Source organism: Symphalangus syndactylus, chromosome 22 (genome assembly GCF_028878055.3).
Source record: "Symphalangus syndactylus isolate Jambi chromosome 22, NHGRI_mSymSyn1-v2.1_pri, whole genome shotgun sequence".
In the NCBI taxonomy this organism is placed as follows: Eukaryota; Metazoa; Chordata; class Mammalia; order Primates; family Hylobatidae; genus Symphalangus; species Symphalangus syndactylus.
In genome coordinates this window covers 9,250,340-9,275,576 of record NC_072444.2, presented here as the reverse complement: position 1 = coordinate 9,275,576, position 25,237 = coordinate 9,250,340, and the positions used below count along the sequence as shown (strand labels likewise).

Below are 25,237 nucleotides of genomic sequence, written 5' to 3'. Positions count from 1 at the left end.
TTGCGCCACTGCACTCCAGCCTGGGCGACAGAGCGAGACTCCATCTCAAAAAAAAAAAAAAAAAAAAAAAAAAAAAGAGACTGGCCTTGTTTAGTGCACCACCCTTTACCAAGAGTTAAAAGAAACCATGAGTCAGAACTCCTTGTGTCCACCTGTTCCCAGATTGTCCTTCTACTAGCCCTCCAAAGAAGCCTCAAATTGCTATTGCCCTTTTGAGGTTAAATTGTCTCCAGAAAGCTGTTTTGAAGATGAAGATTGCCCAGTGTTTGCCAAAACAATGAATGAATTTTGGGTCTCTGTGGATTTATATAACTGTACCCCAGGAAAAGGCAGGTCCAGCCTGGTGCAGTGGTGCACACCTGTAGTCCCAGCAGCTTGGGAAGCTGAGGTAGAAGGATCACTTGAGCCCAGGAGTTCAATACCAGCCTGGGCAACATAGACCTTGTCTCTTGAAAAAAAGAGGAGCAGGTCCAGTGGACACTGAATAGGCAAAGGATGAAATAGTAAGCATAAAAAGACGACAATGTGCAACAAAGAAAATCCTATCCTTTTCTTTTTTTTTTTTTTTTTTTTTTTTTTTGAGACAGAGTCTCGCTCTGTCGCCCAGGCTGGAGTGCAGTGGCGCAATCTCGGCTCACTGCAAGCTCCGCCTCCCGGGTTCACGCCATTCTCCTGCCTCAGCCTCTCCGAGTAGCTGGGACTACAGGCGCCCGCCACCACACCCGGCTAATTTTTCTTGTATTTTTAGTAGAGACGGGGTTTCACTGTGGTCTCGATCTCCTGACCTCGTGATCCACCCGCCTGGGCCTCCCAAAGTGCCGGGATTACAAGCGTGAGCCACCGCGCCCAGCCTGAAAATCCTATCCTTGAAGCCAAAACACAGCCAGCACCACTGTTTCAACTTCTATTCCATTTCAGCCCTAGGAGACATGAAGGGAAAACCAGGAATGACCAGCAACCCAGACCTCTCGCTCCATCTGGTGTTTTGTGTGGATATTGTTAATTTCTTCCCCAAAGAATTTTGCCTCCTATGTAGAGCATAGAGGTCATCCGACAGGAACAAACAGTTTTAACATTCCTTCATTTGGCACTGAGGACACACAGTCCTCAAGATTGTGGGAGGGGGAGCATTAAATAAATTATTTAATGCTCACCTCCTTCCTACCCTCACCCACAACAAAGACAATCTTCCCGTGACCCCAGTTTCTCTTCAATCTACTACCCTCTCTCCCGCTTTTCCTATACTCCCTTCACAAAATCTATTCCAATGTTAAACAACCCAAGTTCCCAGGCCAGGCAGCTGGGCTAAATGATTGACAAAGGAAGAACTAGTGATGGAGATGTAAACTGAACAGGCTTCTTGGCCTTGCTTCATAACCTCTGGTCTGTGCACATTGTTTTCCCTATCTAAGGCCATATTCACTCAGCTCATTAAAATCTAAACGAAAACCAAACCAGTATGGCTTTCCTGTGATCACCAGGGATTTCTCAGCTAACTGCCACTTCCAAAGGCCTTCGGTTATTGCACTTGGCTGCTTTGCAACATTTGGTGCTTTGGACAATGTCCTAGTCCTCAAAACTGTTCTTCCTTGGCTTCTGAGGCACCACTGTCTTCTGGTTCTCCTTCCCTGACTGACCTTTCTCTGTGCTCCCGGCTTCTTCCTTGAACACCATTTAAATGCTGGGTTTTCGGCCGGGTGCGATGGCTCACGCCTGTAATCCCAGCACTTTGGGAGGCCGAGGCAGGTGGTTCACCTGAGGTCAGGAGTTTGAGACCAACCTGGCCAACATGGTGAAACCCCATCTCTCTAGCCGGGCGAGGTGGCTCAAGCCTGTAATCCCAGCACTTTGGGAGGCTGAGGCGGGCGGATCACGAGGTCAGGAGATCGAGACCACCCTGGCCAATATGGTGAAACCCCGTCTCTACTGAAAATACAAAAATCAGTGGGGCGTGGTGACACTCACCTGCAGTCCCAGCAACTCGGGGAGGCTGAGGCAGGAGAATGGCTTGAACCCAGGAGGCAGAGAATGCACTGAGCCGAGATCGAGCCACTGCTCTCCAGCCTGGGCAACAGAGCAAGACTCCATCTCAAAAAAAAAAAAAAAAAAAAAGAATTGCTGCGATAGTAAATAATGTACGTAATAAAGCATTCAGAACAAAATCTAATATGTAGGAGGAACACCATAAACGTTACTACTCAAGATAGCCCAGCTGTGATAGCTTTGTCCCTCTAGCCAACGTTTTTCCACCTTACACCATACTAAAACTTCCATCATATTTGCAACATTTCACATGTATATATATCGTAAGCATTCTTTACTTGCCTACTTCATATTCGGAGGGTTTTGTTTGTGTGCGGTAAAATATACGTAAAACTTGCCATTTTTAACTAGTTTAAAATGTATAGGGGGCCGGGAGCAGTGGCTCACGCCTGTAATCCCAGTACTTTGGGAGGCCAAAGCGGGCATCGCTTGAGGTGAGGAGTTCGAGAGCAGCCTGGCCAACATGGTGAAACCCCCGTCTCTACTAAAAATACAAAAATTAGCCAGGCATGGTGGCATGCCTATAGTCCCAGCTACTCGGGAGGCTGAGGCAGGAGAATTGCTTGAACCTGGGAGGCGGAGGTTGCAGTGAGCCGAGATCGCGCTACTTCCTTCCAGCCTGGGCGACAGAGCGAGACTCTGTTTCAAAAAAAAAAAAAAAAAGTCCGGGTGCAGTGGCTCATGCCTGTAATCTCAGCACTTTGGAGGCCGAGGCAGGTGGATTGCTTGAGGTCAGGAGTTCGAGAGCAGCCTGGCCAAGATGGTGAAACCCCGTCTTGCTAAAAATACAACAATTAGCCAGGCACGGTGGCGGGCGCCTGTAATCCCAGCTACTCGGGAAGCTGAGGCAAGAGAATCGCTTGAACCCGGGAGGCGGGGGTTGCAGTGAGCCGAGACCGCGCCACTGCACTCTAGCCTGGGTGACAGCAAAACTCCATCTCGAAAACAAAGAAAGAGTATAGGGCAGTGCTTTTAAGTACATTCATTCACACTGTTGTGCAAAGGAGTTTTTTATTTTTTATTTTTATTTATTTTTATCCGCGCCAGGCCTGGAGTTTTTAAACTTTTATCTGATTCGTCTAGGGGCGCTTTCATCCTATTTACCTTCACATTTATCAAATTATTTCTTTCACAGGTGACAAGGCAGATTCAATTCCTTTTGATAGTCCGTATTTCTCTATATGTATTTTTTTTCCATTCTGCATTCTTATTCCAACGTTTTACTTATTTACTTGGAGACAGAGTTTCGCTCTGTCGACCAGAATGGAATGCATTGGCGCGATCTCGGCTCACTGCAACCACCGCCTCCCAGGTTCAAACGATTCTCATGCTTCAGCCTCCCGAGTAGCTGGGACTGGAGGTGCGCGGCACCACGCTCGGCTTATGTTTAGTATTTTTCGTAGAGACGGGGTTTCGCCATGCTGCCCAGGCCGGTCTCGAACTCCTGGCCTCAAGCGATCCGCCCCTCACGGTCTTTGCTGTGATCACAGGCGTGAGCCACCGCGTTCGACTCTTCCAAAAATTTTTTGGCCAGTTTATCTAAGGGCATATCCTACAGACTGAGTCCAGTGATTGCACAGAAGTAAACGTCCTCTGCAGCTACATACCTAGAGACCTATTTCTGTAACGTGCATTCCCCAGCAAGGCCCCGCGGTAAGGATCCACCGCCGCGAGAGGCCTCCGAGCCAGGAAGGGGTGGGGCTCAATCTGCAGTAGATTCCCAGAAGCCTCAGCGAGTCGCTGATTCTCTAACTGCGCATGCTCCTGCGCACGCGCAGTAGACATTCCATGACTTCCGGGCATTTCGTCAGGTTTAAATAAGGATGCTTCGCGTTCAACCGCCCTCTTGGAGACAGCTTCGCAGTCGTCGCTTCTTAGTCTTGGTAAGTGTGATCAGGTGCTTGCCACCGGAGTTGTGGGTCTAAGGCTATAGATCAGTAGCCGAGTTTCCCTAGGAGGATCATATAGTATTTTATTTATTTATTTGCTTTTTTATTTTGAGACGGAGTCGGTTTGTCACGCAGGCTGGGCTGCAGTGCCCGCTGCAACCTCCGCCTGCCGGGTTCAAGCGATTCTCGTGCCTCAGCCTCTCCTGCAGCTGGGATTACAGGCACGTGCCACCACGCCCGGCCAATTTTTGTATTCTTAGTGGAGACAGGGTTTTGCTATGTTGGTCAGGCTGGTTTTGAACTCCTGACTTCCGTGACCCACCGCCCTCGGCCTTCCAAAGTGCTGGGATTACAGGCGTGAGCCACCGCGCCTGGCCGGAAATCATATAATTTAAAACTATATATGGGTGTCTTAGGCGGCATCCGTCCCAACTAAAGTACGCGTTAGACGGGCCGGGGCCAGAAGTGGGCCATGGAGACCTCGGGACTGCAGGGCTGCCGCCCGACCCGCCGAGTCCCTGAAGGTGCACCACCACCCCCGCCGTTTATCTTACTGCCTCATAGTAGGCACATTGTCGTTCTCAATGGAATTGCGCAGTTTTATTCCAGATCCTCACTTGCCTTTAAGAATTTTCTCAATTTTTCTTTATTTGATAGCACCACTGCAACCTCCGCCTGTTGGGCTCAAGCAATTCTCCTGCCGCAGCCTCCCGAGTATCTGGGACTACAGGCCTGTACCACCACGCCCGGCTTGTTTTTGTATTTTTAGTAGAGACGGGATTTCACCATGTTGGCCAGGCTGGTCTCCAGCTCCCGACCTTGTGGTCCGCCACGCCAGGCCGAAGATTTTCATAATTTGGAAGCATTACATTTCGTAATTCTGCTTTCTCGTATTTTTGTGATTTGGGTCATTTTTATTTATTTATTTATTTTTATTTTTATTTTTTTTTAGGATTACAGGCCTGAGCCATCGTGCCTGGCCGATTTGGGGGTAATTTAACGAGTCCACGTGTTTCATTTGAATTTAGGATAGCTGGGCCTAATTGTTGTCTTTGCTTCTGCCCTACCTTCCGCATAGTACTAACCGCCTATTGAAAAGTAATTAGAATAGCTGAATATGACATGTTACCAGTCTAGAAACCGATTTTTTTTAACACCCCACTGTGGACAGGGTGGAAACTCGTTTGTATTCTTGTTTAAGATCTGTAGTAACATGAATGGATTAAACTGTTTCCTATTAGATTCTGTAAATGTATGCGTTACACTGATTGTCCAACGTGGATACACCCGGGAGGTCACTCTCCCCGGGCTCTGTCCAAGTGGCGTAGGGGAGCATAGGGCTCTGCCCCATGATGTACAGTCCCTTTCCACAACGTTGGAGATAAAGCTGGGCCTCGTGTCTGCGCCTGCATATTCCTACAGCTTCCCAGAGTCCTGTGGACGATGACTGGGGAGACAAACCATGCAGGAAACAGCCTTCTAGAGCCCTGAATCTGGATTGAAGTCTTCTGTTTTGTTTTGTTTTGTTTTGTTTTTGGGAGATGGAGTGACGCTCTGTCACCCAGGCTGGAGTGCAGTGGCGCACTCCACTGTAGAGTTGGGGTTTCACCATGTTGGTCAGGCTGGTCTCAAACTCCTAGTCTCGTGATCCGCCAGCCTCTGGGCTCCCAAAGTTCTGGGATTACAGGCGAGAGCCACCGCACACAGCTAGATTGAAGTCTTAATACATGTTTAAGAAAAATTGGCGGCCGGGCGCGGTGGCTCACGCTTGTAATCCCAGCACTTTGGGAGGCCGAGGCGGGCGGATCATGAGGTCAGGAGATCGAGACCACGGTGAAACCCCGTCTCTACTAAAAATACAAAAAAAATTAGCCGGGCGTGGTGGCGGGCGCCTGTAGTCCCAGCTACTCGGAGAGGCTGAGGCAGGAGAATGGCATGAACCCGGGAGGCGGAGCTTGCAGTGAGCCGAGATTGCGCCACTGCACTCCAGCCTGGGTGACACAGCGAGACTCCGTCTCAAAAAAAAAAAAAAAGAAAGAAAAATTGGCTAAAAAGTAGCCAGGCATGATGATAGGTAGCTGGAGGCAGGAGAATAGCTGGAGCCCAGGAGTTCGAGGCTGTAGTGACCTATGATTGTGCCACTGCACTCCAAACCCAGGCGATAGCGTGAGGCCCCTCGTTGAAAAGGATTAGTGTTTTGCTGTACTGATTAATATCTTGTTTTGCAGGATTTGTTAAGGATTCCAAGTAACTCTTAATTGGTAAGTAAATCTCCTAATTGTTTTTTGCTTATCAGCTCTTTGTCAGTGATTTCTGTAATGGAAGTAGGAGTGAAGAGACTTTATTCTAGTTGGTCAGGATTTACCTCTGAGGCATTGAATCATTCTCAGAGCAATATCCAAATATCAACTTTGCTGCATTTTTGTAGGCATGTTGACATAACTTCAACACTGTAAAAATTGCTTTTTTTAGTCTGCTCATTAAAAGTGTGCAATGTAGTAAAAGTTACCCTAGTGAACTGTAGGACGCCTAATTGGCTTTATCTACATGTGTAGCCTGAGCTGAGAAAAAGATTCTAGCCCTTGAAAATACTGTGGGTGATTAGCAATATTGGGTTTGTCAGTTACTCCCATTCCTCACTAACGAGCATTCCAACGTGGATACCCTGGGAGGTCACTCTCCCCAGGCTCTGTCCAAGTGGCGTAGGGGAGCATAGGGCTCTGCCCCGTGATGTACAGTCCCTTTCCACGACGTTGAACATGAAGCTGGGCCTCGTGTCTGCGCCTGCATATTCCTACAGCTTCCCAGAGTCCTGTGGACGATGACGGGGGAGACAAACCATGCAGGAAACATGTCTGGTGTACTAGACTTTAAGTTGAAGTAGGATCTTCAGGAGTCTAATCACTATTTCTTTTCTTTTAGGAAAGAAGACGATCTGCACTTATATTTTGGTGTTGACATTTAATTTTAGGGTCCTTTATATAGAAGGGAGAGTAGGTACCTGATTTTTTTTTTTTTTAGCAGGGTTTGACAATCTTTGGCAGATTGGAGCAAAAGATTGGGGTGCATTTCCTGCCTCCTTTTGAGAGTCTTGTCACTCAGGCTGTAGTGCAGTGGCTCAATCTTGGCTGCAACCTCAGCCTCCCAAGTAGCTGGGATTACAAATGTGTAAGCCATCACGCCCAGCCCTCATACCTCTTTTAAACGCCCTGTTTCGCAGAAAGTCTGCTGTTTTGTACTAAGGCTTTGGAATTCGGCATTTAGCTAGGAATGCACATTCTTTCACCTCATTCACACTTTAAGAACCACAGAAGTGACTCTGCTTGGCCAGAAGGCACACGGTGTTAGTGGGTATATTAAAAGTCCTTGAGTATTTTGCTTTTGTATTTTTCGTTTTTTTGAGACAGAGCCTCGTTTGTCTCCCAGGCTGGAGTGCAGTGGCATGATCTCGCTCATTGCAACCTCCGCCTCCCAGGTTCAGGCGATTCTCCTGTCTCGGCCTCCTAAGTCGCTGGGACTACAGGCGTGTAGCACCACACCTGGCTAATTTTTGTATTTTTAGTAGAGATGAAGTTTCACCATATTGGCCAGGCTGGTCTCAACATGACCTCGTGATCTGTCTGCCTCGGCCTCCTAAAGTGCTGGGTTTACAGGCGTGAGCCACCCTGCCCTGCCACTTTTGTATAATTTCTAATGTATTTGTAATTTACCTAACATTGCCTCATCTGCTATGTTAATGTATTTATGAATTAAAATAAATATGACTACATGTTTGTGGTTCATTTTTATGGAAATGGCTGTGGTGACATCAGCCAAGAATCTATGAATGGTACTGCTGAAGGAAACTAGCATGATAGCTTCAGTTCTAAAGGCCCTAAAACCTAGTCTCAGGTGGGTCCCCCTTGGGTTCACTTTATGTTGGCAGTTTATTGGGAAAATGGATGTTAGGTCCTGACCAATAGGACCATAAGTTTGGGTTGAGTGCAAGATGAGTTGTTAGACGGATTCTTTACCTTCCTGCAATGTAGTGGAGGAAAAATCGATGGTAGCAATGGGAGGTTGTGGTATCCCTCGCTGATTTGTATGAGCCTTTACTACCTGGTGCACCTCAGCCTGAAGATTGCCAGAATTGCTTGCCTCATGACGTGAGTCATAATGGAAACTGTCAAGCCCCCTGCATGGGCTGCCAACATAAATGTTCAGTACCCTGAAGGGGGATCATCTAGAAGGTAAAGTTACCTACTGGCATAGGGGAGGTGGGACAGCCATTAAGCCATTTGGAAGTTGGGGAGAGGTTTGAGGGAGGTGGGTGAGATTGGAGTTGGGCGGACTGTAGAGCTTGCTTGTCAGGGTGTTGAGGGCAGGGTTGGTTTGAGAATGGAAGCTAGTTACTATGATTGTGGGGGAACACAGCTTGATTTTTCTTACGGGCCGAGAGGAGCGAGGCAGTGTTTAAGAGGGCATCTTAAATGCAGCCAGGCTTGGTGGCTCATGCCTGTAATCCCAGCACTTAGGCTGAGGCAGGTGGATCACAACATCTAGAGATCCTGGCCAACATGGTGAAACCCTGTCTACTAAAAAGACAAAACAACTGGGTGTTGTGTGCACCTGTAGGAGGCTGAGGCAGGAGAATTGCTGGAACCCGGCAGATGGAGGTTGTACTGAACTGAGACCTTGCCACTGCACTCCAGCCTGGTGACAGAGTTAAGTCTCAAAAAAAAGGCATCTTCCTAAAGCAGTTGTATTTGTGCTTACCTGTGCCAGGCACTGTTCTAGGTAAGCGCTTGGCATATTAATGCTGAGGTGGGCTTTAATACAGCATATTCCCATGGGGAAACCCAGGAACCGAAAGACTAATCGTCCAAGTCCCAACTAGAAGTGGCACCTCTGCAGAAACAGGCATCAAGTTCCCTGCCCAGGAAGAAGCCAGATGAGTCAGTCCCATTTGTGTCTGCCCAGTCCCATCCGTGTTGTGCTGTAACTACATAAATCTCACCTGAGTAAAGTGATTTTTTTCTGAACCAGTGGTTTTAGTATGCTTTCAATTCATATTCTCAGGTGGGGTTGGGTAACTGCAGTGCTGGGCAGGAAATGAATGAATTTCTATTGACTTGCAAGGTACAGCTGAAGCAAAGCTGTCAGTAGGTGTTCAGGTCCCACTGTTAAACTTCAGCTTGCAATACCCCTTCCTGTAGACTTTCCGAACAGGCACTTCTGGCCTTGTTCTTTGTGTAGGCAGACAGTATTGGTTTCCCATCTTAGGAGTATTAGACTACCTGGGTTCGAATCCTCATCCCACCACTTGCTGTTCATGAGACTTTGGGTGAGTTACTTAGCCCTTCTGCCTCAATTTCGTGTTCACAAAATAAGAAAGATAAACCACCTCATGGAGTTGTAATAAGGAGAAAGGAGTTGATATTTGTGAAAAGCTTAGGGTCTCTAGGTGGAGTGCAGCAGCATGATCACTTATTAAATAACATTCTTTTGTGACTTCTCAGGAGCCAAGCATACAGTATCAATTTTTTTTGTTTGAGAACGGAGTCTTGCTCTGTCGCCCAGGCTGGAGTGCAGTGGCACAATCTCAGCTTGCTGCAAGCTCCGCCTCCCGGATTCACGCCATTCTCCTGCCTCAACCTCCCCAGCAGCTGGGACTACAGATGCATGACGCCACACCCAGCTAATTTTTTCGTATTTTTAATAGAGAAGGGGTTTCACCATGTTAGCCAGGATGGTCTCGATCTCCTGACTTCATGATCTGCCCGCCTCAGCCTCCCAAAGTGCTGGGTTTACAGGTGTCAGCCACCATGCCCAGCCTTTTTTTTTTTTTTTTTTTTTTTGAGGTCGAGTCTCACTCTGTCTCCAGGAGGGAGTGCAATGGAGCCATCTTGGCTTGCTACCACCTCCGCCTCCCGGGTTCCAGCAATTCTCCCACCTCAGCCTCCCAAGTAGCTGGGATTACAGGAGCACGCCACCATATGCCCAGCTAATTTTTTTTGCATTTTTTAGTAGAGACAGGTTTCACCATGTTAGCCAGGCTGGTCTCGAACTCCTGACCTCAAGTGATCCGTCTGCCTCAGCATCCCAAAGTGTTGGGATTACAGGCGTGAGCCACTGCACCTAGCCTCAAGCCTGATCTCTTTTTTTTTTTTTTTTTTTTGAGATGGAGTCTTTGTCTCCCAGGCTGGAGTGCAATGGCATGATCTTGGCTCACTGCTACCTCTGCTTCCTGGGTTCAAGCGATTCTCCTGCCTCAACCTCCCAAGTAGCTGGGATTACAAGCGCCTGCACCGCACCCAGCTAATTTTCGTTTTTTTTTTTTTTTTTTTTTTTTTCAGTAGAGATAAGGTTTTGCCATGTTGGCCAGGCTGGGCTCAAACTCCTGACCTCAGGTGATCCACCCGCCTTGGCCTCCCAAAGCGCTGGGATTACAGGCATGAGCCACCACACCCGGCAGAGCCTGATCTCTTAACCACTATCCTCACCTCCCCTTTCCCTAAGGATCCACAATGGCCTCACTGGCTCTTGAAGGCAGGCTGGCACCTTGATCATTCTTCATGGCCATTAGTATTCTGATCTGGTTATTTTCCATTTTATGTCCATCTAACCTACTCGGAGGATCCTCAAGAGACTGCATATGTAAACTCAGTACTTATTCCTGTACTGTGCCTGCCATATAGCAAGCACTGGTTGATTTAATTTTTCTGTGTTCTTTTTTATAGATTTCTGTTTTTATCTTTATTATTTTCTTTCCTCTGCTTATTTTGGGGTTAGTTTGCTCATCTATTCCTAGTTTCTTAAGCTAGTAGCTGAGCTCATTGATTGGAGACCTTTTTTTCTAACGTAGGCACTTAGTGCTATAAATTTCCTCCAGATACTGTTAACAACACACAAATTCTGGTATGTTTTGTTTTCATTTTAATTCATTTCAAAATATTTTTGAGTTCCTTTTCTATTTCCTCTTGGATCTATGGGCTACTTGAAAGTGTATTATTGTTGTTGTATTAGTGTTGTTCAAATCTATTCTTGCTAGTTTCTTTTTTTGGAGACGCAGTCTCCAAAGGCTGGAGTGCAGTGGCACAATCTTGGCTCACTGCAACCTCCACCTCCTGGGTTCAAGTGATTCCCCTGCCTAAGCCTCTGGAGTAGCTAGGACCACCATGCCCGGCTACTTTTTGTATTTTATTTTTATTATTTATTTATTTAGAGATGGAGTTTCACTCGTGTTGCCCAGGCTGGAGTGCAATGTCGTGATCTCGGCTCACTGCAACCTCCATCTCCCGGGTCAAGCGATTCTCCTGCCTCAGCCGCCTGAGTAGCTGAGATTGCAGGTCTGCACCACCACTCCCGGCTAATTTTGTATTTTTGGTAGAGACAAGGTTTCTCTATGTTGGTCAGGCTGGTCTCAAACTCTTGACCTCAGGTGAACCACCTGCCTCGGCCTCCCAAAGTGCTGGGATTACAGGCATGAGCCACCGCGCCTGGCCAGCTAATTTTTGTATTTTTAGTAGAGACAGGGTTTCACTAAGTTGGCCAGGCTGGTTTCAAACTCCTGACCTCAGGGGATCCGCCCGCCTCAGCCTCCCAAAGTGTTGGGATTACAGGCGTGAGCCACACAGCACCCGGCTGTCCTTGCTAGTTTCATACCCACTTTGCTCTATCATTTATTAAGAGAGGGATATTGAAATCTCCAACTATAATTGTGGATTTTTATATTTCTCCTAGCAGTTCTATCAGTTTTTGCTTCATGTATTTTGAAGTTCTGTTATTAGTTATATATACGTTTTAGATTTTGTCTCTGGATTAATCAACTCCTTTAAATACTCTGCTGTAAAATCTACTTTGCCTGCCACTCCAGCTTTTTTTTTTATCTTCACAAAATGGTAAGATAGGCTTTGTTTCTATTTTTTTATAATAAACTGAAATTCAGAAAACTAGCAATTTGCTCATAGCTGCATACCCCCATCTTTCTTTTTTTTTTTTTTTTTTTTTTTTATGAGATGGAGTCTCGCTCTGTCGCCCAGACTGGAGTGCAGTGGCACGATCTTGACTCACTGCAAGCTCCACTTCCCGGGTTCACGCCATTCTCTTGCCTCAGCCTCCCCAGCAGCTGGGACTACAGGCGCCCGCCACCATGCCCTGCTAATTTTTTGTAGAGATGGGGTTTCACTGTGGTCTCGATCTCCTGACCTTGTGATCCACCCACCTCGGCCTCCCAAAGTGCTGGGATTACAGTTGTGAGCCACCGCTCCCGGCCTCTTTTTTTTTTTTAGACAAGAGTCTCACTCTGTTGCCAAAGCCTTAGTGCAGTGGCACAATCTGGGCTCACTGAAACTTCTGCCTCCGGAGTAGCTGGAATTACAGTCACGCACCACCATGCCCAGCAAATTTTTTTTGTATTTTTAGTAGAGGCGGGGTTTCACCATGTTGGCCAGGCTGGTCATCAACTCCAGACCTCAAGTGATCCACCCACCTTGGTCTCCCAAACTGCTGGGTTCATAGGCATGAGCCACCACACCTGGCCACCAGCTTTCTTTTGACTAGTGTTACAACAATAGCCTAGGCTACAAAAAATACAAAAATCAGCCAGGAGTGGTGCTATATGCCTGTGGTCCCAGCAACTGGGGAGGCTGAGGTGGCTCACTTGAGCCCTAGAGGTGGAGGCTGCGGTGAGCTATGATTACACCACCCCACTCCAGCCTGCGTAACAGAGCAAACCTGACAAAAACAAAACAACAGTATATCTTTTACTTTTTGTACAAATTTATTATTTGTGTATTTACTTTTATATTATTACTTTTTGCAGATCCAGTGTTGGCTGAGCATATTTATTTATGTATTCATTTATTTTTTGGAGACAGATTCTCAATCTTATGCCCAGCTGAAGTGCAGTAGTGCGATCTCAGCTCACTGCAACCTCTGCCTCCCAGGTTCAAGCAATTCTCATGCCTCAGCCTCTGGAGCAGCTGGTACTACAGCATGCACCACCATGCCTGCCTCATTTTTTGTATTTTAGTAGAGATACTGGGTTTCACCATGTTGGCCAGGCTGGTCCCAAACTCCTGAGCTCAGGCAAGCCGCCTGCCCTGACCTCCCAAAGTGCTAGGATTACAGGCATGAGCCACCATGCCTGGCCTTATTTTAAAATTTTATTTCTTGTAGGTAAACATGTTGGGTTTTTCAATATGACGGTCTATGCCTTTTAATTGGAGTGTTTAGGCCATTTACTTTTTTTTTTTTTTGACAGGTTCTCACTCTGTGACCCAGGCCAGAGTGCAGTGGTGAGATCATGACTCACTGCAGCCTCAAACTGGAACTCCCAGGCTCAAGCGATCCTCCCAGCTCAGTCTCCTGAGTGGTGAAGACCACAGGCATGTGCCACTATGGCTGGCTAAATCTTGTATTTTTTGTAGAGACAAGGTCTCATGATGTTGTCCCGGCTGGTCTTGCACTCCAGGGCTCAAGCGATCCTCCCACCTTGGCCTCCCAAAGTGCTGGGAATACAGGCATGAGTCACCATGCCCAGCCATATTATACATTTTTAATTTACAATAGTCTACATTCAATTGATATTAAACCAGTTCACTTGTAGTATAAGAATGTTCCCCAGCCTGGCCAATATGGTGAAGCCCTGCCTCTACTAAAAATACAAAAAAAAAAATTAGCCAGGTGTGGTGGCGTTTGCCTGTAGTCTCAGCTACTTGGGAGGCTGAGGCAGAAGAATCGCTTGAACCTGGAAGCAGAGGTTGCAGTGAGCTGAGATCGTGCCAGCCTAGGCCACAGAGAAAGACACCGTCTCAAAAAGAAAAAGGCCGGGCCCAGTGGCTCACGCCTGTAATCCCAGCATTTTGGGAGGCTGAGGTGGGCGGATCATGAGGTCAGGAGATCAAGACCATCTTGGCTAACACGGTGAAACCCCATCTCTACTAAAAATACAAAAAATTTGCCAGGCGTGGTGGCGGGTGCCTGTAGTCCCAGCTACTCGGAGAGGCTGAGGCAGGAGAATGGTGTGAACCCGGGAGGTGGAGCTTGCAGTGAGCCGAGATTGCGCCACTGCACTCCAGCCTGGGCGACAGAGCAAGACTCCGTCTCAAAAAAAAAAAAAAAACTCTTCTGGCGGCCAGGTGTGGTGGCTCACACTTGTAATCCCAGCACTTTAGGAGGCTGAGACTGGTGGATCACCTGAGGTCGGGAGTACAAGACCAGCCTGACCAACGTGGAGAAAACCCGTCTCTACTAAAAATACAAAATTAGCCAGGCGTGGTGGCACATGCTTATAATCCCAGCAACTCGGGAGGCTGAGGCAGGAGAATTGCTTGAACCTGGGAGGCAGAGGTTGCAGTGAGCCGAGATCATGCCATTGCATGGCCTGGGCAACAAGAGCAAAACTCCATTTCAAAAAAAAAGAATCTTCTGGCTGGGCACAGTGGCTCACACCTGTAATCCATCCCAGCACTTTGGGAAGCCAAGGCAGGCGGATCATGAGGTCAGAGCGAGACTCCATCTCAAAACAAAAAATAAATAAAATAAAAATATTCCTTCCATTTCTCACTATATAGTCTTTGATATTGTCATGTATTTTACTTTTATATATGTTGTAAAACCCACAGTACATTATTACAGCCAGAACCTCCACATCAGCCAGTTGTGGTGGCTCACTCCTGTAATTCCAACACTTTGGGATGCCAAGGGAGGCTGACTGCTGAGGCTCAGAAGTTCAAGACCAGCCTGGCCAACATAGTGAAACCCCGTCTCTACCAAAAATACAAAAATTAGATGGGCAATTAGCTGGGCGTGGTGGCGCACGCCTGTAATCCCAGCTACTGGGGAGGCTGAAACAGGAGAATTGCTTGAACCCGGGAGGCAGAGATTGCAGTGAGCCGAGATCACACCATCACACTCCAGCCTGGGCAACAGAGTGAGACTCCGTCTCAAAAAAAAATTAGCTGGGCATGGTGGTGCACATTTGTGGTCCCAGCTACTCGGGAGGCTGAGGCAGAGGTGGCAGTGAGCCGAGATCCTGCCACTGCACTGCAGCCTGGGTGACAGAGTGAGACTCTTGAGACAAACAACTGGGGCTGGGCCCAGTAGTTCACACGTGTAATCCCAGCACTTTGGAAGGCGGAGGTGGGTGGATCACTTAGGTCAAGAGCTCAAGACCAGCCTGGCCAACATGGTGAAACCCTGTCTCTATTAAAAATACAAAAATGAGCTGGGCATGGTGGTGCGTGCCTGTAATCCCAGCTATTCCGGAGACTGAGGCAGGAAAATTGCTTGAACCCAGGGGGCAGAGGTTGCAGTGAGCCAAGATTGCACCACTGCACTCCAGCCTGGGCAACAGAATGAGACTCCATCTCAAAATAAAATAAAAAATACAAATACAAAACTAAAAAAAATAAAAATAATGGCCAGGTGCAGTCGCTCATGCCTGTAATCCCAGCACTTTGGGAGGCCAAGATGGGCGGGTCACCTGAGGTCGGGAGTTCCAGACCAGCCTGGCAAAAATGGTGAAACCCAGTCTCTACTAAAAATACACAAAATGGGCCAGGCGTAGTGGCTCACGCTTGTAATCCTAGCACTTTGGGAGGCCGAGGCGGGCAGATCACGAGGTCAGGAGATCGAGACCAGGGTGAAACCCCGTCTCTACTAAAAAATACAAAAAAGCCAGGCGTGGTGGTGGGCGCCTGTAGTCCCAGCTACTCGGAGAGGCTGAGGCAGGAGAATGGCGTGAACCCGGGAGGCGGAGCTTGCAGTGAGCCGAGATTGCGCCACTGCACTCCAGCCTGGGCGACAGAGCGAGACTCCGTCTCAAAAAAAAAAAAAAAAAAAAAATACACAAAATGGCCGGGCACGGTGGCTCACACCTGTAATCCCAGCACTTTGGGAGGCCAAGGCGGGTGGATCACCTGACGTTAGGAGTTCAAGTCCAGCCTGGCCAACATGGTAGAACCCCGTCTCTACTAAAAATACAAAAATTAGCTGGGCATGGTGGTGGGCGCTTGTAATCCCAGCTACTCAGGAGGCTGAAGCAGGAGAATTGCTTGAACCCAGGAGGCAGAGGTTGCAATGAGCTGAAATCGTGCCATTGCACTCTAGCCTGGGTGGTTCAGGAGTTCGAGACCAGGCTGGCCAACATGGAGAAAACCCATCTCTACTAAAAGTACAAAAACTAAGGCTGGGCGCAGAGCCTCACGCCTGTAATCCCAGCACTTTGGGAGGGTGAGGTGGGTGGATCATGAAATCAGGAATTCAAGACCAGCCTGGCCAAGATGGTGAAACCCTCTCTCTACTAAAAATACAAAAATTAGCTGGGTGTGGTGGCAGGCGCTGTAATCCCAGCTACCTGGGAGGCTGAGGCAGTAGAATTGCTTGAACCTGGCTGCAGTGAGCTGAGATCGCGCCACTGCACTCCAGCCTGGGCAACAGTGAGACTCCAACTCAAAAAAAAAAAAAAAAAAAAGGAAAGAGTTCAGGTTTCCTTCCACCACTTGTGTGAAGACCCCAGAAAACTTGCTTTACCTCTTTAAACTTCAGTGTTCTTATCTTCCAACTGCCATGAGGTTTTTGTGAGGAACAAATGAGCTGACATGGATATATTTCTGTACTTAACAAAATAAAGGGTCTTAGAAAACAGGCAATAATAATAACAATCACTTATTATTATTACATGAAGCTACACGAACGCTTAAGATCTTGGAGGAAGACAGCAGAGAGAGAGAGAGAGATCAGAGATCCCAGCGTTAAAAGTTGGAGAAATTTCACAGTACATCATCCAAAAGAGGAGCTCATGATGGAGGCAGAGGTAAACTTGGAGAGGTAAGAAACACTGAAGGCCGGGCGCGGTGGCTCACGCCTGTAATCCCAGCACTTTGGGAGGCCGAGATGGGCGGATCAAGAGGTCAGGAGATCGAGACCATCCTGGCTAACACGGTGAAACCCCGTCTCTACTAAAAATACAAAAAATTAGCCGGGCGCGGTGGCGGGCGCCTGTAGTCCCAGCTGCTCGGTAGGCTGAGGCAGGAGAATGGCGTGAACCCGGGAGGCGGAGCATGCAGTGAGCCAAGGTCGCACCACTGCACTCCAGCCTGAGCGACAGAGCGAGACTCCGTCTCAAAAAAAAAAAAAAAAAAAAAGAAACACTGAAGACAGGGGAGTGCCTTGTGGCAGGCTCTGCATATAAGAAATTCAGCCTGGCCAACATGGCGAAACCCAGTCTCTACTAAAAATACAAAAATTAGCCAGGCGTTGTGGCAGGCACCTGTAATCCCGGCTATTTGGGAGGCTGAGGCAGGAGAATCGCTTGAACCCGGGAGGCAGAGGTTGCAGTGAGCTGAGATCGCACCACTGCACTCCAGCCCGGGTGACAAGAGCGAGACTCGGTCTCAAAAAAAAAAAAAAAAAAAAAAAAAAGTTCAGATCAGTTGGTAAGAACTCATCAAAAGTGTCCATCTAGACTTTGGGTGCCGTAGAATGACTCAGAGTCTGAGTCAACATGAAATAGAGAAAACATCCTTTGCAAGGGTTTCAGGGAACACCTGAAATCCTGAAGAACTGTTTTTATCCATCCTGAAGAATGGGTGTGTTAACAAGAGACAGCCTTTTCTTGGTATCTGTTTTCCATCTCTAACCCAACCCCAACTCACACCCTTATCTTCTATTTTATCTGGTCTCTCTCATTCCTCTAGCTCCTCTCCACTTGGCTCCCGTCTTCCCCAGGTCCATTCTCTATTTTGTTCTATAAGATCCGATCATATCAGGATGCTCTTGTAGCTCATAAGAATGATGACTGGGTGTTCACACGCATATGAGATGTGCCTTCCTCAAACCTTATTAAGACATGGGCACATACCCATCTGATGTTAGCTCACGGGGAAAAAAATCTGATCATGCCATTCCCGTGCCCAAATTCCCATATATTCCTACTGCCTCAGGATAGAGGCTGGACCCCTTAGACACACAAGACCCTGCATCCATGATCTGTCACTCCCACAGGCACCCTCTGCTCCCATCTACTTGGCAGTTTCCCACAACCTCCCTGGGTTCTCATGGTTCCCTGTCATTGCAAACGTCGCTTCTCCTAGGATGTCCTGCCCCGCTAGACAACTTGGAAAGCTGTTCTTAAGCTCCGGGCTGAGTCAGATGCCCCTGTGGGTGTCCCTATCATAGCGCTGTGTGGTTGTTGATAGTCTGATTTTTCTTTTCTTTTTTTTTTTTTTTTTGAGACGGAGTCTTGCTCTGTCGCCCAGGCTGGAGTGCGGTGGTGCGATCTCGGCTCACTGCAAGCTCCGCCTCCCGGGTTCACGCCATTCTCCTGCCTCAGCCTCCCGAGTAGCTGGGACTACAGGTGCCCGCCACCACGCCCGGCTAATTTTTTTTTTTTTTTGTATTTTTAGTAGAGACGGGGTTTCACCGTGGTCTCGATCTCCTGACCTCGTGATCCGCCCGCCTCGGCCTCCCAAAGTGCTGGGATTACAGGCGTGAGCCACGGCGCCCGGCCGATAGTCTGATTTTTCAACCTTCTCCATGCCCTCTTGAGGGTAGGGAAGATGAGTATCTTTTTTCTCCGTACAGACCCTACCGCCCGAGATTTTCCTAAACAGACCGAACTCAAGGAGTCTTTCTGGTTGTTAGTCCACGTGTCCCGATTTGGGGTTTCCAAAATGCACACTCACTGGAACCGGGCCAGGGGAGCCAGCCTGGCCAAGGGCCCCCCCCAGCCCGGGAGCGCGCCACATGCAGATCCCGGGATGGCCGCCAGGGGCCGCCGGGCTCTTTGTTTTCCTTTCTCGCCCGGGTCGGGGCCAGAGGCCTGCAGAGCGCATGCTCTGGGGCAGTTCGCGGCCCGGCGGGGAGCGCTGGAGTTGCTTGTGGCCGACGTGCACCGAGGTAGGTCTCGCCCGGGACGCGCGGAGGGTCGGGGCAGAGGGCGGTGCGCGGGGCGGCCACAGCCGGAGCACGGGCCGGTCCACGCGGGCCTATAGGTCGCTGCCCGCTCTCGCCCGTGTCGCGCGGCGCCGGCCCCACGTGAAGCCCGGAGGCAGGAAGGCGCGGTGCGGGCTCACGATTCCGCGGCCCCGCTGGGCGCCGCCTCGCCGGAGCTAGGGCCGCGCGGCCCCTCCGCCGCCGCGCCTCTCACGCCCGCACCGCGGCGCCCGCGCAGGCGGGAGATTCAAACGGCGCGAGCGCGGCGGGCCGGGCGGGGGATGGGTCTCTGCCGCGAGGAGGATGGTTTTGTCCGGCATGCGCTTGGAGAAGGCGGTTTGCAGATCGGGGAGGGAGCCCTGCCCGGGAGAGGGTGGGTCGTAGGAGCTCGAGGGTCTTCCGCTGTGGACCTTTGGGAGCCGTGTGTCTCGAACTCCGCAGCAGCTCAGTCTGTCAGCAGATTATTTGCTGGCCATTTATTCCGTGATGCTCTTGCGGGGCTGGGGGACAGTAGTGAGAAGAGCAGGCCCGTGTCATTAGCCAACTATGCCCTTGAACCCGGGCGACGGACGCTACTGGCAAGTCATTCATACATCACATATTGACCTAACTTCGACCACGTGTGACTTGTGTGTCCTAGCAGAAGTTGAGTGTGTGGGGTGTTACGGGGAGCCCTCAGGGGGACCCCCCCCCACCCTGCCCAGGAGGCTCAGGGATGGCTTTCCAGGTGAAGTGAGTCTTGAATGGGGTTGTGAAGGAACAGAGTTTTTCAGGCAGTCTGAGGGTAGTGGGATTAGGGTGATACAGGCAGAGGGATTGCACGTGCAACCCATGAAGTTATAGGTATTGTGGTCAGGGATACCACAGGTCTTGAGGTGACTGGAGGAGGAGAGTAACAAGATGATACAGCAGGGGCTGGGTCATGAAGGGTCTTGTGTGCAAGACTAAGGAACTCTGCGGGGTGGAGGAGGCAGGGAAGGTTTCCCCCAAGAAGGGCATCAGAGTGAAACCTGGACAGATGAATTAGTTCACGAGGCTCCTGTTTCAAAGACATCCCAAGAGCGGGAATCCTGGTCTGTTCATCTTTACAACTTTCTCATCAGATGCCCTTGGGCAACCCACCCAGTCCCCCAGAGCATTGGTTTCCTTATCTGTAAAGCAATGGTAGGGAGCATGTGGTGAGGATATAATTTTTTTTTCTTTTTTTGAGACGGAGTTTCTGCTCTTAGTACCTACCCAGGCTGGAGTGCAGTGGCGCGATCTCAGCTCACTGCAACCTCCACCTCCTAGGTTCAAGCAATTCTGCCTCAGCCTGCCGAGTAGCTGAGACTACAGGAACGCGCCACCAGGCCCGGCTAATTTTTGTATTTTTTTTTTAGTAGAGACAGGGTATCACCGTGTTGGCCAGGCTGGTCTTGAACTTCTGACCTCAGGTGATCCACCCGCCTCGGCCTCCCAAAGTGCTGGAATTACAGGTGTGAGCCACCGCTCCCGGCCAATTTTTTTTTTTTTTTCCTGATACGGAATCTCGCTCTATCGCCCAGGCTGGAGCGTAGTGTCATGCTCTCAGTCACAGCAGCCTCCACCTCCCAGGTTCAAGCGATTCTCCTGTCTCAGCCTCCCGAATAGTAATATCCTATAATTTTCATAAAGCAGTGATCCCAACATGTAGTCGAAGTTGTGTGTCCCTTCCCCCAGGAAAAATGAACACATAGGTCCAGGCCAGGTTGTATACAACGGGGATCCCAGGTGAGAAACTCCTAGTGTGAAATATACCAGCTGTGTGCCTGGCGTAACAGCAGCTCACCAAATGCATATTAACACATGAGCTCTCTCCTTCCTTCCCTCCTGGGGACCTTTCACACAAAGAGATTTTTCAGCCTGAGTCTGACAGACAAGTTCTCCCTCCTGGCCTCCTGGCGTGGGGGACGGAGGGCACAGCTGCAGTGGCCTGGGAGGGCTCTGTCTTCTTTTACAGAAATTGAGGCTGTGGTGAGGTCACTGGAGGTCAGGGCAGGAGCACCAGGCTCCGGGCAGACTGTCTAGACTGGCGTGCCTACCCGCTTTCTTCGATAAATAAGGAAGGTGAGGTGGGGGTAGGGCAGCTCCAGCTCTGGTGGAGCGAGGTCATGAGACTGGAATTTCATTCCACCTCTGTGTCACCTGAGTCACCTTTCCCAGAGCCTCATCTTCCCCTTAGCTGTAAAACTGGGGTGAGTCTGCTCACCTCAAAGGGCAGCTGTGGGCATTCTGGAGTGCCTGTTGGTGGAAGCTGACTCTGTAGCCAACTTATCTGTGACTGTCTCACTCTTCTCCCAGAGACTGTGTGCTCCTTGAAGATGGAAGCTGTGTTGGGTGGGGCGGGGCAGGGAAGCCTGATGCCAAAAGCCAACTCCTTATTCCCAGCCCAGACGCTCACTGCCTGGTTAAGAAAACACAGCCAGAGAGGCCGGGCTCGGTGGCTCACGACTGTAACCCCAGCAATTTGGGAGGCCGAAGTGGGCAGATCACCTGAGGTCAGGAGTTCAAGACCAGCCTGGCCGACATCGTGAAACCCCATCTTTACTAAAAATACCAAGCAATTAGCCAGGCGTGGTGGCTTGCGCCTGTAGTCCTAGCACTAGGGAGGCTGAGGCGGAAGAATTGCTTGAACCTGGGACGCGGAAGTTGCAGTGAGCTTAGATCGTGCGTCTGAACTCCAGCTTGGGCAACAGAGTGAGGCTCCATCTCAAAAAAAAAAGAAAAAAGAAAAAAAGAAACGCAAGTAAAGGAAAACACACCCAGAGCAGTGAGAGAAGAAGTCTGTACACAAGACCCATTGGTGCAGTAGAGGCTGTGTAGGCAGGTACCGGGAACAGGGCTCCGCCTTTTAGAAGGTGGCCCTCCGGCCGGGAACAGTGGCTCACGCCTGTAATCCCAGCACTTTGGGAGGCCGAGGTGGGTAGATCATGAGGTCAGGAGATCGAGACCATCCTGGCTAACACGGTGAAACCCCGTCTCTACTAAAAATACAAAAAATTAGCCGGGCGTGGTGGCGGGTGCCTGTAGTCCCAGCTACTCGGAGAGGCTGAGGCAGGAGAATGGCGTGAACCTGGGAGGCGGAGTTTGCAGTGAGCCGAGATCGCGCCACTGCACTCCAGCCTGGGCGACAGAGCGAGACTCCGTCTCAAAAAAAAAAAAAATAGGCCGGGCGCGGTGGCTCACCCCTGTAATCCCAACACTTTGGGAGGCCGAGGCGGGCGGATCACGAGGTCAGGAGATCGAGACCATCCTGGCTAACACGGTGAAACCCCGTCTCTACTAAAAATACAAAAAATTAGCCGGGCGTGGTGGCGGGCGCCTGTAGTCCCAGCTACTCGGAGAGGCTGAGGCAGGAGAATGGTGTGAACCCTGAGGGGCGGAGCCTGCAGTGAGCCGAGATCGCGCCACTGCACTCCAGCCTGGGTGAAAGAGCGAGACTCTGTCTCAAAAAAAAAAAAAAAAAAAAAATCTGAAAAAAAAAAAAAAAAAATAGAAGGTGGCCCTCCATCCCCTGCCCTTCCCTGGCGATTGCCAGCCCAGTGCATGGCCTCAAGTCTTCGATTTTGGAGAGGAAGCCTCTGGGACTCAACAAGCACTCAGGTGCCATCTCCACCACAGCAGGGAGTTGTTGCCACTGTCCTTCCCCACGTCTGTCTGTCGGTGGACCTGTCACCACCCACCCCACCTTCCCTCAGGCTCTAGCTGCCTCTTTGTCTCCTCTCTGGTTTCACCGTCCTCTCCTCAGCTGGCTTCTGCTCTCTGCTGCTTGGACGTGGCAAAGTGCATAGGGGATACTGGGGAGGCCTGCCCAGGCTGCCTTAGCCCCTGGGTCTGCCTTCAGATGTCTTCAGAATCAGTCAGATAGGCCTGGGTTGTTTTTCTCGGCTCCCCTTTACTTGCTATGTGAACTTAGGCCAATAAAGTTACCTTTCTGAGCCTCAGTTCCTTAACTGTGAAATAGGAGTGACAGTGCTGCCTTCTTCAGCTTCCTGTGAGGAGTAAAAGGGTTTTGCATATGAAAGATACAGTGAGTTAGCCGGTGCCCCCAGGGGCTCATATTTTAGGAAGTTGATTGGTATGGTGGAAACTGATTGTGATCCAAAAGTCTGTCCCAGTTTCTCAGAGAGAATGACTAGTTCAGGATGGAGGAGGGATCAGAGGAGGTGACTTTGAGACACCAGTAGATGTTCTTCCAGTGGGATAAGGGATGGGAAGGCATTCCAGGTAAAGAGATGCAAATGGTGTGGAGAGGACAGGTAGCATTCTGGCCTGGTGGGTCTGGCTAGGAGATTGTGTGGGAAGAGAAGGGAGGATGTGATAGATAGGAGATGAAGCTGAAGGTTCTGTCGGTACCCGACGTTGGAGGCCTCTAATACGCAGCTGAGAAACACGGGCTTTATCCTCCAGGAAAAGGGAACCACTAAGGAGTCCAGGCAGGCCAGCGGCTTGCTTCAGGTTTGAGGTTTGGAAAGATCATGAATGAGGCCGGGCACGGTACCTCACACCTATAATCCCAGCACTTTGGGAGGTCGAGGTGGGAGGATCACTTGAGCCCGGGAGTTTGAGACCAGCCTGGGCAACATAGTGAGACCTTGTCTCTACAAAAAAAAAAAAAGAAATTACAAATTAGCCAAGCGTGGTGGTACATGCCTGTAGTCCCAGCTACTCTGGAGGCTGAGGCAGGAGGGTTGCTTGAGCCTAGGAGGTGGAGGTTGCAGTGAGCCATGTACGTGCTGCTGCACTACAGCCTGGGCAACAGAGTGAGACCCTGTCTCAAAAAAATATACACACACACACACACACACACACACACACATTTATTTATCACAAATGACTTGGAGAATGAGAGGAGGGGATGAGGGTGGGGACCGGAAGACCAGTGGCAAGTTGCCGTCTTTCCTAGGGAAAGGAGGAAGAGAGACAGTTCCAGGCAAGCTGAGAGACTACCAGGGAGCTTGGGGAGGAAGGAGGCAGAAGAAATTTCTAATAACACTCAAGGGCACCAGCTCTGGAGTCTGACTAACTTGGTTCCAATCTTGGCCTCCTCTTCCGATCTTGAGTGAGATACTTCACCTTTCTGAGTCTGTTTTCTTCTCTGTAGAGTGGGATCATTGGAGCCAGCTTGTAGTGAAACGCTCCAGAATATTAGCCAAACACAGATAACTAAGAAGATGTTGATTGAGTCTGTTCCATCCACGATAACAGATTTTTTGGTTAATGCCCCATGACACCAACACTTCATATAGCCTTTATGTGTCTGACTCCATTCCAGGCTGTGCTCATGGCAGCCCAGCCATCAGCACCAACTATGCTGACTTAATTGTTCCTGCTTTTTCTCCTGACTTGGTTGTGAGTACTTTTTCATGCTAATACAGTCTCCCTCCCAGGCACAGCAGACTGCTACAGATTATTCTGATGAACTGATGGGATGTTTGCCTTGGCATACAGCTGTCTATCTAAAACAGGGTGCCTCTTTTTTTGGTGGAGGGACAGAGTTTCACTCTTGTTGCCCAGGTTGGAGTGCAATGGTGCAAACTCGGCTCACCGCAACCTCCACCTCCTGGGTTCAAGCGATTCTCCTGCCTCAGCCTCCCGAGTAGCTGGGATTACAGCACGTGCCACCACACCCAGCTAATTTTGTATTTTTAGTAGAGATGGGGTTTCTCCATGTTGGTCAGGCTGGTCTCGAACTCCTGACCTCAGGTGAGCCACCCGCCTTGGCCTCCCAATGTGCTGGGATTACAGGCGTGAGCCACTGTGCCCGGCCACAAAGGTGCCTCTTATATCCCACATCACTACCCCGTCTAACTTTGCCTGCCTGACATCCCTTCTGGGATGGCTCCCAAGCACTTCAGATTGAATGAAAACACCTAGCAACATGGAGCTTCACGACTCTTCTCTCCTGTTTGTTCGACAGTGTTCTCTCTATCTCACTACATGGAAGTCTACCATCTACCTGGTCATTTCAGCCCAAGCCTGGGAGTCTTTGTGTTTGGCCAAGCTCATAGGGGGATCCTGGGCAGGCCTGCCAAGAATCCTCTGGACTTTTTTTAGGATGAACAAATCAAGCCAAGTGCTGTGGCACGTGCCCGTGATCCCAGGCTCTTGGGAAGCTGAGGTGGGAAGATCGCTCGAGTCCATGAGTTCGAGGCTGCAGTGAGCTAATTGCACCACTGCACTCCAGCCTCGGTGACAGAGCGAGACCCCCTCTTTTAAAAGAATAAAATAAAAGGCCGGGCATGGTGGCTTACACCTATAATCCCAGCACTTCGGGAGTCCAAGGCTAGAGAATCGCTTGAGCCCAGGAGTTCGGGACCAGCCTGGGCAACATGGCAAGATGTTGTTTCTACAAAATATACAAAAGT

The 25,237-nt window shown here is 49.6% G+C and overlaps 1 protein-coding gene and 3 non-coding genes across 23 annotated transcripts in view; all 4 read left to right on the top strand.

Annotated features, from left to right (window-relative positions):
• The first annotated feature begins 3,790 nt into the window (after positions 1-3,790).
• The window catches only part of RCC1 (regulator of chromosome condensation 1), a 39,922-nt gene continuing 18,475 nt past the window's right edge, over positions 3,791-25,237 (top strand). For 2 of the 20 annotated variants that reach the window (XM_063631483.1, XM_063631473.1), the window contains exons 1-4: positions 3,791-3,926; positions 6,161-6,193; positions 6,855-8,161; positions 16,603-16,731. In XM_063631483.1, the coding sequence (XP_063487553.1) occupies positions 16,717-16,731 (15 nt within the window). In that variant the 5' untranslated portion in view covers positions 3,791-3,926; positions 6,161-6,193; positions 6,855-8,161; positions 16,603-16,716. Of the gene's footprint in view, positions 3,927-4,589; positions 6,194-6,824; positions 8,162-16,602; positions 16,746-18,505; positions 18,816-24,144; positions 24,222-25,237 lie in introns of those variants that run through there. The other 18 variants (XM_063631488.1, XM_063631479.1, XM_063631485.1 and 15 more) reach the window with 14 other exon arrangements.
• Positions 5,205-5,409, top strand: LOC129472842 (small nucleolar RNA SNORA73 family). The gene has a single exon (XR_008654108.1). It is a non-coding gene; the product is annotated as a small nucleolar RNA SNORA73 family (small nucleolar RNA).
• LOC129472843 (small nucleolar RNA SNORA73 family) lies at positions 6,584-6,787 on the top strand. The gene has a single exon (XR_008654109.1). It is a non-coding gene; the product is annotated as a small nucleolar RNA SNORA73 family (small nucleolar RNA).
• On the top strand, positions 17,688-17,788 carry LOC129472792 (small nucleolar RNA U13). The gene has a single exon (XR_008654069.1). It is a non-coding gene; the product is annotated as a small nucleolar RNA U13 (small nucleolar RNA).